We start from the raw sequence: 15,169 nt of genomic DNA on the forward strand, positions 1-15,169 counted from the left end.
TTTTATTTGGCGCAGCTCAAAATGAAATTGGCAGTAAAAGAGAGCAGAAATTAAATAATTCACATCACACCGCTTCTTTCCGCGCTCTGACGAGATATGCGCTAAAATTCTAATTTGGAACGCACACATACGCTCTCATTTCATCACGCGAGTATTAAATTTTAAATCGCAGCGCCAAAGGAATGATGGAAATTTCAGGAGCTTCAGAGGAGCTCAGGTGGAAAGATTCGTAACAATTGCCCCAACGCTTTTACAAAATCGGGCAGTGCGTATGCTCAACTGGTATTTGACTTACCAGAAGGTTTACTTATAACGATATATTCAATGTTTTTGAAGAAATTTCAAGAAATTACATATACTATTTAAATTTTTAATTAATTTTTCAAATAAAAAAATGGTTATTAACAAGTTTAGTCCTCGTTTTCAAGGAGTCAAGGAATCCAATCGAATTTTTACTACACTATCTATTTCCCCTTAAATATGGATATGCTCCAGATTTGTAAAGCGAGGAGTCAAAGGAGTAAAGTTCAACGCTTACGACAGTCTGATTTTATTTTATTTTTCACACTGCATAAATACTTAAGAGTGAAATTTATTTTAAATCAACTATGGACATTTTGGAAAAATAAATTTAAAGAACCCTAACAATTATAAATAGCAAGAACCTTTCTAGATCATTTTAATGGGTCATATAATATTTTAAGTAATTATTATTATTTTAAAATATATTAATTAATTTAAAATCAATCATACTTTTTGTAGTAAACGGCCACGACTGTAAATCAAATTCACTCAACAGAAAAAAATTTAAAAAGCAATGACCTAAGCTGAGCAAGCTGTTGTATTTCAACGACAAAACGAATAAAACTAAAGAACTTGAGGTTTGCCCCCATTGTGGCTGCATATTTGATGTTAAAGACGGCATCAACACGGACGAAAGGAGCGCGCGCGGCATTCAAGAAGTGCACAAAACACACACATGTACGCCGCTACATACATCGTGCGGCAATCTTGCGTGATTTCTTATTCATGCACATCATGCATAATACAACATTAAGAGTATGTAGGTGTATGTGTGTGTTTTGGTGGAGCAGCCGCGCGTCGTGAGGGCACATCCACTCCTTTCCTCGGCAAAATTCTCTCTCACTCTCTGTCTGCGCTCTCCGGCTGTGTGTACATGACGAAACGTTTTGCAGATGGAGGGCTACATTATGCTACTGCTGTTTTGAGTTATTTATAATGGGCTTTTGCAAGATTAATGAGTGTATATCATGGACTCTCTCGCCTTGCCTCTCTCTTTACACTCTGCACGCGCCCTCGCCGCGCTTTTCTCTGATCCTCTCTCTCTCTCTCTCTCTACTTGTGGCTGCTGAGCCCTCGGAAGACGCGCAAAACGGGCCTCCTCTCGACCCAATCTCACCTATCTCGGTCGATCGGCACTAATGGTTGGAATCTATTTTGCGAATTTCGGTCTTGCAGTTCTCGGAGAAGCCGCTCATTCTCATTCTGCCTGATTCCCCATGTACGCCGTGCGCGCGCCGGCAATATTATTCATATTTTACGTAGGAAAGTAAACACTCATTTATAATTTAGGGGCTCGACGTTTTTGTTATCTTTTTGAATTTTAAAGGAAGTTACATATGTGCAGACGCACACACATGGGTGCTGCCCTGCGTGCTTTTCTTGCAACCTATACAGTGTGTGCGCGCTGCTACTGTGTACGGCACATGTATGTTTTATTTTTAGGCGCGTGTACACTCGCTTGAAACAAATATATGTTTTATCCGCCGGTCCTTTTTTAAACATATAACTCAAGCAAACTGGCAAGTAAGAAAGGGTTTGCAAAATTTTTACATGAATATCTTTGCCAAAGTGTCTGAAGTCTGAATTAAAGATTTGATGTTGATTTTAAGAATTGAGAATTTCAATTGATTTAATTCTCAACAATTCGGTAAGTCAAATAGACGCTCGTTTTCCTTCTTTAGTGCTCCATCTGCTAAACGCCGATTGTGAGTTAACCAAACGCAACGTTATAAACTACACTGCAAGTCAGGGATGAGAAAATCTCACTCCGCCGTATGTCACTATACCTGGGGTGTCAAAGGTGAGTTTTTCGCACCACGCAGCAGTGACATTTTCTCACCCCTGATTTGCAGTGTATCCACTCTATTCGCCCTGGTTCTTTGAGTTATGTAGTTCATTTGCACACTAAGCTGGCATTTAATTAATAGAAAATTTTCTCAGCGAGTGTGTCATTCATAGTTTTTACGTACTTGAGGATTTAGGACATTTAATGAAAATCTTTATTTTTCACCATTTCATAATCTTAAAGAAATTATCTCACTTGGGTATTTTTACCGTAGGTTATCTAGTTCATATCTTTTCACTTCTTGAAATAAAAAAAAAAACGATCAAAATACTACAATTATTATGGCGCATTGCCGACCAAAATGACGCACGCAAAATAAATCACAAGTGCGATATTCACACGCAGATTTGCTAAAGGGGAGAATGAAGCTTTTCACAAAACCAAACACATATACACAGTGTGGTGTAGTCGATGACGAAATCCACAAAATGCGCTTGTTTTCGTTAGACTGCTACGAATGCAACAGCGTCATACAATCTGGTAGAGGGAAGCGAACAAGCTGCGCGATCGTCAGTCGTTTTTGCTCTCGAACATCGTACAGTTGTTGCGAATGTAAAGCAGCAGGTATTATTCACGACTGAGTGAGAGAGGCAGCGCGAATGTTGTATAATAATTTAGGACAATGACGCGAAAAAGGTGTTGGTTGGCGGGCTTTGTTTTCGCGTTGCACATACACGTATTTATATTGGGACGCGAGCAGCGTGATTGGCACTCTCGTTCGTTTAGCAGAGAGGACGAGAAATGTATAAAGTGTGATTAAACGATGTGTTGCTGTGCTGGGCGTGTGTGTGTTTGCTGCTGAATTAGTCTTTGGCTGCGTGTGTTTTGTGTAGTACATACGTTCGTATTTATATATTGACTTTTCCATCAAGACTAATGTGAGTGCGCGAATGTTTACCTTCAGCCCAATTTGTTAGCGCTCGCACGAGCGTCGGCCCTCCGCGCTCTCTCACCAACGTAAATATTCCGTCAGCAAGCATTTTTTATTTAAATAGAACAATAAAAAATGTAGCTCACAAAAGGAAAAATGCGTCGAGTGTGCTCTGCTAAAAAACAAATCAAATGTGGCGCTCGGCGCGCGAGCGCTTTTGTGTACATTCGGAACAAACATGCGTGTTCCTCAACGGGCAAGAGACCAAATTGGCTCTTCATCATCGCGCCCGACAATAAATCCTAATTACCTTTCGCATCATCCAAGTTATTTTTTCAGCACACCCTTTCACTCTCTTTTGTTTTGCAGCCCGCGCGAGTGAGAGTGTGTGTATTTGCTGCTCTCTCCAGATTAAAAGTAAACCAGAGCGCCTGCTGCTGGAGCAATAATTGCATTACAAATGAATAATTCGCGCTGCATACACGCGTGATTAGCTTAGTTTGCATACTTCGCGCCAGCAACCCCTTTGCAACCACCCCAACTCCCCAACCACCCCCGTTGCGAGCAGCAATGATTTGAATGAAAATTTAACAAAAAATTATTACTGCTTCCAAAATGTTCCTACCAAAATAACCGATCTAACCAAATTAAGCTACTCTTCGTATATTTTAAAAATATTCTTTGCATCAAAAAAATAAGATCAGAATTAAAATAATTACAAATCTGTTCTTGATCAATGTATAATTGAAATATTTATTTCCAAATCTAAATATTACACGCGCAATGAACTAATTTAATTTATGCAAATTCTGCTGTAGATAAGCTAGATGAGTGAAATGAGAAACAAGCAGTACCATAGTGTTTTTGATTTTACATATATCTTAAAATTTCCATGGATGTCTGGATGTTGACTATCACAATTTTTCAAAAATTTATCAGATCAAAAAAGCATACGAGAGTGAATCACACTTCTGGTGTACAAGTTAACTAAGTAAGAATATTTCCAGGAGAACAAAGTCGGAGTGAGTCCAGACTAGAAATTAATATCAAGACATCAACATCATAAAATGTATAAATATCTTTTAATTTTGGAACGCCTTGCAGAAGGGGTGGAAACTGCACCGCCGAGCATTCTTTCAGTGCGGGTGGCATATATCATTCCACTCATACGAAAAAGTCAACATCTTTAGAACTTAGAACACGTTTTGCAAATTTGCAATCAGCACATACGATCTTCAATAAAGTATTGTTCTTTGCTTTGTTCTGGATTTTATACATATACATAAGTAGTTTAATTCGTGTGCTATTTTACACTGAAATTTAAATTATGAGATATCAGCTGAATTTTATTATTAACAAATTATCTGGCCGCAATTTTACTAACTATTAACATGCTTTTAATTTCGAATTAATACTTTGGTTTATCTAACAACTGCCTTGTTCTCTTTTGCCTAAGATTTGGCTGCAATCAATATGAAGGTGTGTTCCCAACAGGGCTCGTCAGCCGAATTTACGAGTCTGGTTGCGCTCGAGCACACGCGTATAATTCGATTCAAAATTATCCTTTGATGATATTTTTCGAAAACTCAATTACTACTGGGTAAAAATGTATAAAAGCTACTGGTGTGCTCGTCGCGGCGGCCTTTTGCTGCAGAGCGGTGTGCGAGTATGGGAGAGCCCTTTTCGCGTGGAAATATAATTTTAATAATGGAGAGGAAGAGTAAATTAAATAATAAAATATTGGCAGCGGCGGTCTGCGTATGCGTGTGTGAGTAGGGTTGTCGATCGTAGACAGCGACATGGGATCGGTACTTCCCCACCGATACCATCTGTCGGTCTTCACTTGGCACAGAAACTACATAATTGTTTGAAGCCAATATGCAATAAAATACGTTCTTCAAGGTTTTTGAACAATACGATAAGGTGGTTAGTTTGAATAGTTATGTATCTCAATAATGTGGAATAATCAAATTAGAAACAAGCAACGGTTAAATTTCAGATTTTGCCAAATTTCTCGAAAAAATAAAATAAAAGGGATTTCAATTATTTTGATTCCTCTCGTAGCGATCTATCCAACGTTGTGCAATTATGAGGTAAGTTACTTTCTGACTAAATAATTTATTTTCAATAGGGAGAAAATGCTAGCCGCTAGATTTGAATGCGAACTTTGGATCCGATTTTCGCAGACATTTAAACGGCAACCTTGGAAAATTCTAACTGTCCAATTTCCAAAGCATTTAAGGCAATTTTTTCAGAACTAATTAGCTTTAGAAATTGTGTGCATACATTTTTCTATAGTATGAATTGAGCTGAGTGAATTAAAACTTGATTGAAAAGAGTATGGGTTCAATTTTTATAGTTTATATTCATTATGTAATTAATAACGAAAGCATAAGCGCATTGGTAAAATTAACAATAAGCCGCATTGTAATTTGGGTATTCTTAATATGCTTTATGTAGATTAATTGAAGCTAGTCTTTATTTTTTATTTGTCAGTAAAGTCTTATGATAGGAAACGTTTAAAATTCGCAACCCTCAATGCACGAGTGTGTACGCGCGACAGGATATTGGGAATATTGTGCACAAAAGAACGGCAAAGTCAAATTAGTCCTGATAGCTAAGAGCACAGGCGGCTCTCTTTCCTGCTCATTTCGCCCACCATCAGGTTACGTACTGCAGAAACAAACGCTGTCAAACACGCGAATAAGCAAAGCAGCTTTTGTAAAACGAACACACATACACGCGCATAGGTATAATATTCATCTGAGCGCGTTCCGGCAGCGCGCACAATAAATTAAGTAAATCCATTACGACGAGAGGGAGGAAAAAAGTTGCTCTCGTCCAATACGCCACCATGCATGTGTGCACGTATGAAAGGCTAACGAAGTTGCCAACTTGTAAAAGCAAAACCGCATGCCTTGTTTGGGGATTTTTTATTTTATGCATGTCTCTCCGGCAAAAGAGCGTAAAAATGTGAAGCCGAGAGTTATAACTTAATAATACTCCCGGCGTTGCTGCGGCTAATTAATTAATAAGCCGGCGTCCCCTGTCTGCTAATGAATACGTATTTTCTGAATTTTTGCTTACTTTTCTTCGTCTCTAACAGCCAGCAACACGCTCTCGCATGTTTTACGACCGCACGACCACATTTTTATTATTAGTATTAATGCGGGAATCTGATTTTGCTCCACCTTTTGCTGACGATGATTTAATGGTGTTTCGAACTAATGGGCTAACCTCGCGCTGCTCGATTTCTGGAGCGCTAAAAGCACGATGCTGTTCTCAGATTCATAATGTAAAAAAAAACGTTGATTCCGTGTGAAATTGAATAAAATCTTGGAACTTTACATTCAAGTCATGAAGATAAAATACCACAAAGTAACATGGCGTTGTGAGTTGGGGCTGTGAGAAAACTTGACTGTGGCGTTGTCTTGTTATTTCCTAAATATTCCAGATGACTTGAAGCATCCTTCACTGTGTTCTAAATTATTGAAAGATTCAAATAAATTATTTCAGTACCAATGTTGAGGTTTCCGTCAAATTACTTTGGTAAAAGCAGTCCACTGAAATCATGAGTGTTTATCGACGCGATCATATATTTTGTGCGCTGTGCGAAGATATCAGGAAAAAATATTTGATCTTGTATTTGTAGCGCGCGTCTTATTCCTCCCATTTTACTAGCGAAATATATTAAATTATGTTCATTAACGTGAAATATCATTGCATGATATGGGCAAACTGCTTAATATAATTTTTAATTATTGACGTCTAGTTTTTGTTTAATTAGAAGCGTGTTAAAAAAAATGGTACTCTCTGCTGTGCTGTACTTCATAAAAATATAAACACCTCTCTCCACAAGATTGTAGCAGCAAAAGATGGTGTCAGTTTCATTTTAAAATTTATATCACTGAAAGCGAAATTTGTCAAATCTCCAAATTTTATTGGTATAGGGAATATTGAAATAATTACAAAAATTATTATTTTAACCTATTTAATTTCATTTTACTCCCTCATACCAACAAAAATAAATTTTATGATAAAGTTGTAAATGAAGTAGAGCATCTGCCTTTAAAATAAGATGACAATTATTGTCCTAATTTTGTGCAGTGTCAATTACATTTTTTTCCTTCATTGAAATGTCACCAACTATAAAAACATTGAACAATTTATAATTTCTGCTTAGTAAGAATTCTTATAAACCTCTGTTTCTTGATTTTTTAACAAAATAATGATTTATGAAATTAAGGAGATAACATAAATTACAATAAACTGATTGACAAATATTAATACAATTGAGAATTACGAGAACTAAACCAGCTAAAAATGAAAATCATATATTGCCTCTGCAGCGATTATATTAAATGGGGCCACAGCCACACCCCACAAAAGGGTACTTCCCCAATATCAGAGTTCAAGAGTGCAAAATGTTGGTTGGGTCGCCAAGCAACCATTCATGTAACTCTAATAAAAATAGAAAATTATACAATACATATTAAAATATCAATTTAAATCTAATAATATCATGCGGTTAAGGCGTAGCGAGGCACAAGAGTGAAAACTTTTTCAGTTACAAATTTTGTAATAGCTTTGCCCAAATCACTTTCCTTGAAATTTTGGTAAAGATTAATTGCCAACTTCACGCACTCCAGGAAAATGATAATAGCTCTCAGGAATTGGCTCACGACTGCTCCAAATTCGAGCAAGACCCTTCCGTCCATCAAAAAGTTGAGCAGCATTTCGAGGCCCTTGTTCACTCCAAAAACGCCTTGCTTGTAGAGGATTTCAGTCACGTTGACGACCGTGTTTAGAGCTCTGTGCAACACGTCCACCAGCGGCCTGACATCATTGTTCATCCTCTCAATACGCGAAATTGCTCTGTCCAGTCTCTGCAAAACAGCTGTAAACAAATTTTTAATGAGCAATTAATAGCGATTCGGACATCATCTCCTGTCGCTATTTGAAAAGGCGATTTAAACTCACGTTCTTCGATATTTTCGATCTCTTGTAGCTCCTTCACACTCAAAGGAAAAGGCTCCAAATCCTCTCGTGGTTCCATCGTTCCTCAAATTTAACATTAACCTAACTCTGGACTGCGAAAGCAAAAGCAAGCTGAACAAAGAACAGGTTTTAAAAGTTAGACTTTAACGCGTATTTAACGCGAATATAGACTTATTTCAATCAGTTGACAAATAGCCCACTGAGTGGCGCGGTGGTATCCCAACCGCGAGATATCAAGTGAGCGCACCATAAGCAGCAGTGAGCACCAGTAGTAGTTGGGTTGTACCTTCCAACATTTATATCATTTTCCTTTTTGGTTGCAAGTAATAGACAATTATAAGAGCAATTCACCAAACGAGTTTTTTTCAATAAACCCTGCCATTTTTTAAAATTAATTGGTTTAATTTGAAAGTGACTGAAATCAATAAACTATAACAATTAATAAGAAATATTATGTACTTAATTGACGTTCACTTGGTTTTTAGAGCCAGGATTTTGCACAGTAAAAATAAGTGATTCACAACACAATTTGCGATTTTGTTAACGGATGAGTTTAAGGGGGCTGATTATTTAAAACTAGTCTGATATTAATAGAATAAATCATAAATATATATTTGAGAAATTATAGCCCAGATGATGGCCTCATCAATAAAATATTTTTAAGATTCATCCCCCAGAGAGTATTTAAAATTTATAGATGTGGTTTTTTCCAAGGGGTGTATAGTTTCGTGATTTAAAATATGAAACACTCGTCAATATTGCCTAAAAATAAAATTAGCTGCTAAATAAATAAGTTTAATTTTACACATATTTTTTACTACATTACTTGTGCATTTTCGGGGTAAATAAAATAAACCATATATTTCAAAACAAATTCAGGAAATGAGATTATCCAAAGTGACAAGACTTTTCAAATTCACCCAGAGAAAAATTTATTTTGTTATATTATCATCCGTTCGATTGTTAGATTTTTAAACCTCGCGAAATGCTCCTATCTTTGCCTATAAATGCGGATGTTTTGTGCGAACAATACTCATGACGAATTCAGTTTATATGCACATGCTGTACACAAAAACATACAGCATCCGAGCTAAACATAGTGAGAGAGAACTGCGAGAATGTGTGTGTGGTGAGTGTGCATTTATAATGGAAGGGTTGTAATTTATTTTCATATGGAGAAGTTCTTGTTGATTTTGCCTCAACCCACACCCACCCTCTGCCGCCGCCGCCGCCTCTCGCTCTCGCGCTTTGCCTGCTGCTGGAGTTTCCCCCTGCTTCGCATGAAATAATTACTCGTGCCTCTAAATTAGATTAATGCCTCATATTTAATGCATAATATATGAAGCAATGAAGCATGCGCGCGCCAAGCTCCCAGCAGCCTCACACATTCACTTGTGCGCTGCTGGGGCCGAGGAGAACTCGCGTATTACAATAATACGCGAGTAATTCTTATTAAATTACCTGGCGGCAGCCAGCGCTGTAATAATCATATTTCACAATACACACGCGCCGTACTTTCTGATGAAATTGTACCTCCATTAAAATCGATACTTTGAATTACTCCCCTTTAGTCCTGGAGTGCCAAATTCGTGCAGACAAATACGATGCTGCGAAGAATGGAAACTTAGCACAAACTATTGACGCATTTGTCATGGCGGAATACATTTTGGAACTCGAGCACTGACGCACGTTTTTTCCCCAGCATGTCCGGTGTGGCTGGGCAGATGAAAAATTTGTTGCCAGAGGCGTTCAGATGCAAACACAGTTCGAAACATTATTTTCATAGCTGCCAATAAACAATCGGCATGCAAATTGGACGTCCGCGATGACAAGTGAAAAAGGTGATTGGGAGCAGTGCTTTCTCTCTCTGTGTGTTTGTGTCAATAATCCCGGGATGGCGAGCACACGGCGGGCTCAGCTTTTTGATTAATCGCGTAAATGTATTATTTTTTGTTTGATCATTCACATGTAATATGACAATATGTTTCCGAGTCAGGGATTCTGAACTGGCCTTTGGAGGCAATTGTTGTTTTTGCAACAGGATAGGATGCGATTAAATCACAATAAGCAATGAACGTAACAATTATTATTTGAAGAATTTTATGTTGACTCTGGTTTAATAATTTAAACTAAATAACTCAATGTATGATGCAAAGTGTGGTGCAGTAATTTCATGGCTATCGTTGGTATAGGCATTCAGGTTGTTTCGTCTGCAGTGCGGGTTGCATAGAATTCAAATTTCACTTTAGTGGTTCAGTTGGCCGTTTCCGCTTGATATTGTTATTTTAAATCTTATTCAACATGTAAATTCTGCGTTAAATCAGAATAAAGTACCATAAATTTGAAGAATAAATCGGCAATAATTGGAATCCATTTACATAAATTTGAAGCTTTGAAAACGTGCAAGTTTCCATGTGTGCACCCAAGTTGAAATCGGAACCATATTTAAATTTCTTCACGCATTAAACGCAAAATTTATAGAAGAAAATTTAATGAAAATATAATTTTCTATTTAAAGGGGGCCTCTGGCCTTAAGCCATATAATACAATACACAGCAGATGCCTCCATGAATTTTCAAATGATGATCAAGTTAAATGTACGCAGATTGCAGATATTCACCACAGGGATTGGACTCTATTTCCTTCCAAGCGGCTCACAAATTGTTGTTTTCTTTATTTAAGTAAAAAATTGTACCAATCTACTGATGATGTGTGAGAATAAACAACAATATATATTATTTTCCATTTCTGGCCACACTATCTCGATTTTATCAGTTAGAAATTGCTGATATTTAATTTTTGACGAGGGCAAAATTTGGAATATCATGGATCCCAAGATTACGATCGTTTTAGACGTTAAACATGATATGAATAGAGTACAACACCCCTGATCCAATATTTTCAAAATGCACAGGCATACACTGTGCGCTGGCATGGCATCCAGCACTCAGCACATCGGAACGTGGAGGATAAATGGCCGCGACGAGCAAATCAGTCCAAATTGCTCAGGTGTTTTTTTCCAATTGCGTCCGCGCGTCGGTTTGTGCGTGCGAGTGTAAATGCATTGATTAATCATGTGGACTCATTATTCGTGCCCGAATTTAATACTTTGACTGATTACAGGATAAAAACACAAAATTGATCAACCTGTCGGGCTGGTGGGCGCGGAATTTATATGCGAGCGAGGCCACGTGACTTTTTTTATAATTCGCCCCTCGCTCGGTGGATTCGCAGTAGTGCAGATTAGTGCATTTTTGCCCCCTCGATATTGCTTTATTCTCGCCTCCCTCAAAAAATTGATGAGAGAGCTTTCGCTGATTGTCATGATTGATTAATCGAAGGCCATTTCGCAAAACATTCATGTTTATTTCGCAACTCTTTTCCAATCGGGCTAATTTGTCTTGCAATGCAGTGTTTTTTCGTCGTGTTTGCATGAAATGTTGGAGCGTCGAGTGTGTGCGACTAATTCCATGTGCAAACACGGCAAATTTTGGCAATTCTTCGAAAATAAACATTCCTTATCCAACAAAGAATAAATAATTGAAAATGTTCAACCTGTTTCGAATCTGACTTTTCGATTTGAACTTTGTCCGTTTGACTTGTTCAAATAAATTTAAAGTAAATACAAATCAAGAAGCATCGGTGGCAGTACTATTTATTATTTAACATTGCGTGTTTATTTTTTATCCCACTCGCAAATTGATGTCAAAAACATTAACAGAACAAATAATCTGCAGCAGAATAAAATCGAATGAGGTTGTTATTTTTATGCTCGTAGTAGCTTGAAATACCATTTTTCTAGTCCCATTAATTTTAACGATGGTGAAGTCAGAATAAATATATTTATAAATTATTAGTATTTTTTTCGAGGACTGAAATGTCGTTGCGAAACATTTATGCAACACGAGCTCTCCTTGTTATAAATTTGTACACGAATACACGTATTTTAAATATTTTAACGTGAAGCAGGCAAGGGCGCCGGCTAATTTATAATATTTGTTCTTCTTTCCTCCACGTTACGTTATTTACGACTGCCTTTACTTTTATACAAACAACGTCCTCGACCCAACTATGTGGGGAAAGTTGTGAAATTCAAATAAAAGCTCTCCAGCAGGCAGACGCGCAGCCAAATTTTCGGTGATTTCATTCTGTGGGATGCATAATTATTTATCTCTTCATTGCTCGCTTCTTGTGTACTTAAGCCGCTAAGGACGCTGCTTAAATTAATTTAAATTTATTTTGTACCACCGTCACGCATACGACTTTTGTGCTTGTTATGTCGCTTTACTTGTGCGCCATTTCAGACTTTTATTCTTGTGCGTGATGAAGATAAGATAAGAATTTTACGACAGTATATTCATTTGAAAATAAAATAGAGAATGTAATGTAATTGATGTTCGTAATTAATATCATGTTTATTTTAGCCTTTTATTTTATTGGGAAACACAATTCACAATGCTATAGTTCCCAATAGTTCAATGGAGATAATTTATTTTTACATCAAATGGGAGGATATTATAGGTGATATGATTATTTGATTATTGTTAAAAAAAGCAATTATTCATGACCTTTAGAAACCAGGAAAATCCAGTGATGTAGTGGTCTAAAAAATTGTTTTGAACTTCATTAGTTACAAAACAAATCAACATTCCATTTAATTCAGGCCCAAAATTCAAACCTGTTTCAACAATTTCAAGTCAGAATGAATTTATTTTGATTTGGCTTTCGACTAAAAGCCTGCACTTCTATCTGGTCAAAGCATAGGATGACAAAAATCCCTGCGCCAAAGATGCATCAAAGGGGTGGTTTGGGAGGCGTGCGCAGTGAATTAGCGCAAATTCAGTTAGCGCGAAAGCCTGGAGCGGACGCCGACAGACAGGACGGCCGGGTGTGCGTATAAATTTGCGTAGCAAAGTGGCGTATCCTCTATTTAGTTGTGATAGCAAATATAATGCTGGGGGTGGTTGGGCGACTGGAGGGAGCTTGGTGGGTGGGTGGATAGGCCTGGTTATATTGATTAAAATATAATATGCAGGCTGCAGTACACATAGTACACAGAGAGTGAGATAGTTTGATGGCCATCCAGTCGGCCGCTCCGCTGCTCGGGGATGATGAAAACGCACCAACACACACAGGGGTGGAATAATGGCTAGAGATTTAAGCAGGCGATCAACCGTGCACGGGATATCAATCACCGATTAACCAAAATGCCACCCAGATTAAAGCAGCTCGCCGCCACCATGTTGTTTATATGGGGTGGTGTGCATGTGTATGCGGGGCTGCATGCATGTTGGGACTTGTTGTTTGGCACGGCTTTACACTTTCCCGCTCGACATTTGCATTTGCAAGCAGCTCGAAAATTACCACACGGTTCTCTGTGAAGTGTCATTGTGCACATGGCATGCGTTAAATTGCGATTTTTCACTACTAGTCAATTGAATCTGCAATATTTCCCACAGAGTAAGATATTCTTGGATTGGAAAAGGAAAAAATGTAAAATTCGGTGAAAAAATTGTGCGAAAAAGCACCTTCCGCAAGTCCATGTTTTATTCATACGACGAGACAAATCTTGAGTGACAGTCAACTATTAAAAATCATTAATTACTAACGAAACGCTAAAAATAAGAAACCTATGGAAAATATTTTCAAAAGTTAATTAGAGGTCTCACAGCCATTTTGTAGATATCATGCCTGCTGATTGTGAATTTTATATAGAACGTATTATTTCGTTACCTTGACAGTGGATCGTATAATGGTTGAAATGTAAAATAATCACGGCATTCCGTTTGAAAATTTTAACCCTCTCATGCCTGTCACAGCTCAGTTAATGAGTAAAATATACTATATTGAAATTCACGGTTGTTGTTGCTTTAATTCACGAGGCTAGATTACTGCGCTCCATAACTTGAGCCACAAAAAAGCACTTTACTGTACAGCAGCTTCCGCGTGGATGGGTATTTTCCTTATTTTTCTCTGCAAATCTCCACGTTGAGCCCAGTTTATATTATTCAACATTTAGTATATACACACAGCCGGGGTTAGAAATAGAGCTCAACATGCTACCAGTACAACACACCACGACTACATATGCATATATAGCCTTGCATATATTAAAATATGAGTATTTCATGTATTCCCAGCTATGAACTGTTCTCCGTTTAAAACAACCCAGAGAGGGAGAAGGAACAAAGTAAGCGACGAGGGAAGAAAAACAATTGAGACGAGAGAGCGCGCCGCAGCAAGAAAGAAAATATTAAATAAATACGAAATATAAATTAAACGGCTTTTAAACCGGGTGGGTATTTTTATAATTGTGCGCATACATGGCGGCAGGCGAAGGAAAACAAAGGAAAAGATAAACAGACGCTGCCTGAGAGCACAAGAGGGTGGAAATGGAAAAAAAAGAAGTGAGAGTCGCTCGGCACTCGTCTGTGGAGCGAGCAATCATATTCCCAGCCAGTCCGCGAAACACACCCATTGCATCCCTCTGAATTTGACTAAAATTAGGCGGTGAATAATAAAAAGTTTTGTGTGTACGTATATGTACCAACCGGTGTGTGGTGCGGGGCAAGAAAAGCTGGCAAATGGCGTCGTATAAATAACTCAAAGCATAAAATTAAAGATATAAAAGATTTATATATTCTCGCGCAGCTTCAACTTTGGCTATTAAAACGAAATAAGCAGCCGAGAGGCAGGAAAAAGAAAGAGAAGGAGATTCTGTTCAGCAGTGTGATGATAAAAAAAAACTTTGCCCTGGAAAAATATATTAAACTATATAATATATTGTACTTTTTGCGAGTCTGTAAAATGTACAATGCCGTAATTTGCAATGAAAAAGATGAGTTCGCCAAAGTTATTCCATGCCACGGCCCTCACCTAAATTTTATTTCGCCGGCAGAGCAGCCCTGCAGAATGGAGGTGGATTGCAAAAGTTTCTAGTCCTTTTTTATTTTCGAATGAGATGTTTCCAGCACAAGTTATTAATAATTTATGAACTAATATTGGCAGCCAGCTCCATATTCACTGAATTCAGTGTTCAGTCGATCAGTACGTGCTCAGCGATCTCACCCTTTATTTGGCGGGAGCATCATTCGCACTTGCTACACGTTAAAATTAAAAATAATTTAAGGATAAAATACGGCCGGTATTTT

At 37.7% G+C, this 15,169-nt stretch overlaps 1 protein-coding gene across 1 annotated transcript; it reads right to left on the reverse strand.

The window, feature by feature from the left end:
- Window positions 1-6,994: 6,994 nt before the first annotated feature.
- Window positions 6,995-8,163, reverse strand: LOC135939693 (uncharacterized). Its single transcript, XM_065484203.1, has 2 exons — window positions 8,001-8,163; window positions 6,995-7,917 (listed from the first exon to the last, which is right to left on the reverse strand). The coding sequence occupies exons 1-2, from the start codon at window positions 8,074-8,076 to the stop codon at window positions 7,541-7,543; spliced, it is 453 nt and encodes a 150-aa protein (XP_065340275.1). The 5' UTR covers window positions 8,077-8,163; the 3' UTR covers window positions 6,995-7,540.
- Between the last annotated feature and the right edge of the window lie 7,006 nt (window positions 8,164-15,169).

Source organism: Cloeon dipterum, chromosome 3 (assembly GCF_949628265.1).
Source record: "Cloeon dipterum chromosome 3, ieCloDipt1.1, whole genome shotgun sequence".
Lineage (NCBI taxonomy): Eukaryota > Metazoa > Arthropoda > Insecta > Ephemeroptera > Baetidae > Cloeon > Cloeon dipterum.

Coding starts and splice junctions, on each gene's coding strand:
- LOC135939693 (XM_065484203.1), bottom strand. CDS start 8,076: ATGGAACCACGAGAGGATTTGGAGCCTTTTCCTTTGAGTGTGAAGGAG. Junction 7,918..8,000: donor GATCGAAAATATCGAAGAAC/GTGAGTTTAAAT, acceptor ATTTGTTTACAG/CTGTTTTGCAGAGACTGGAC.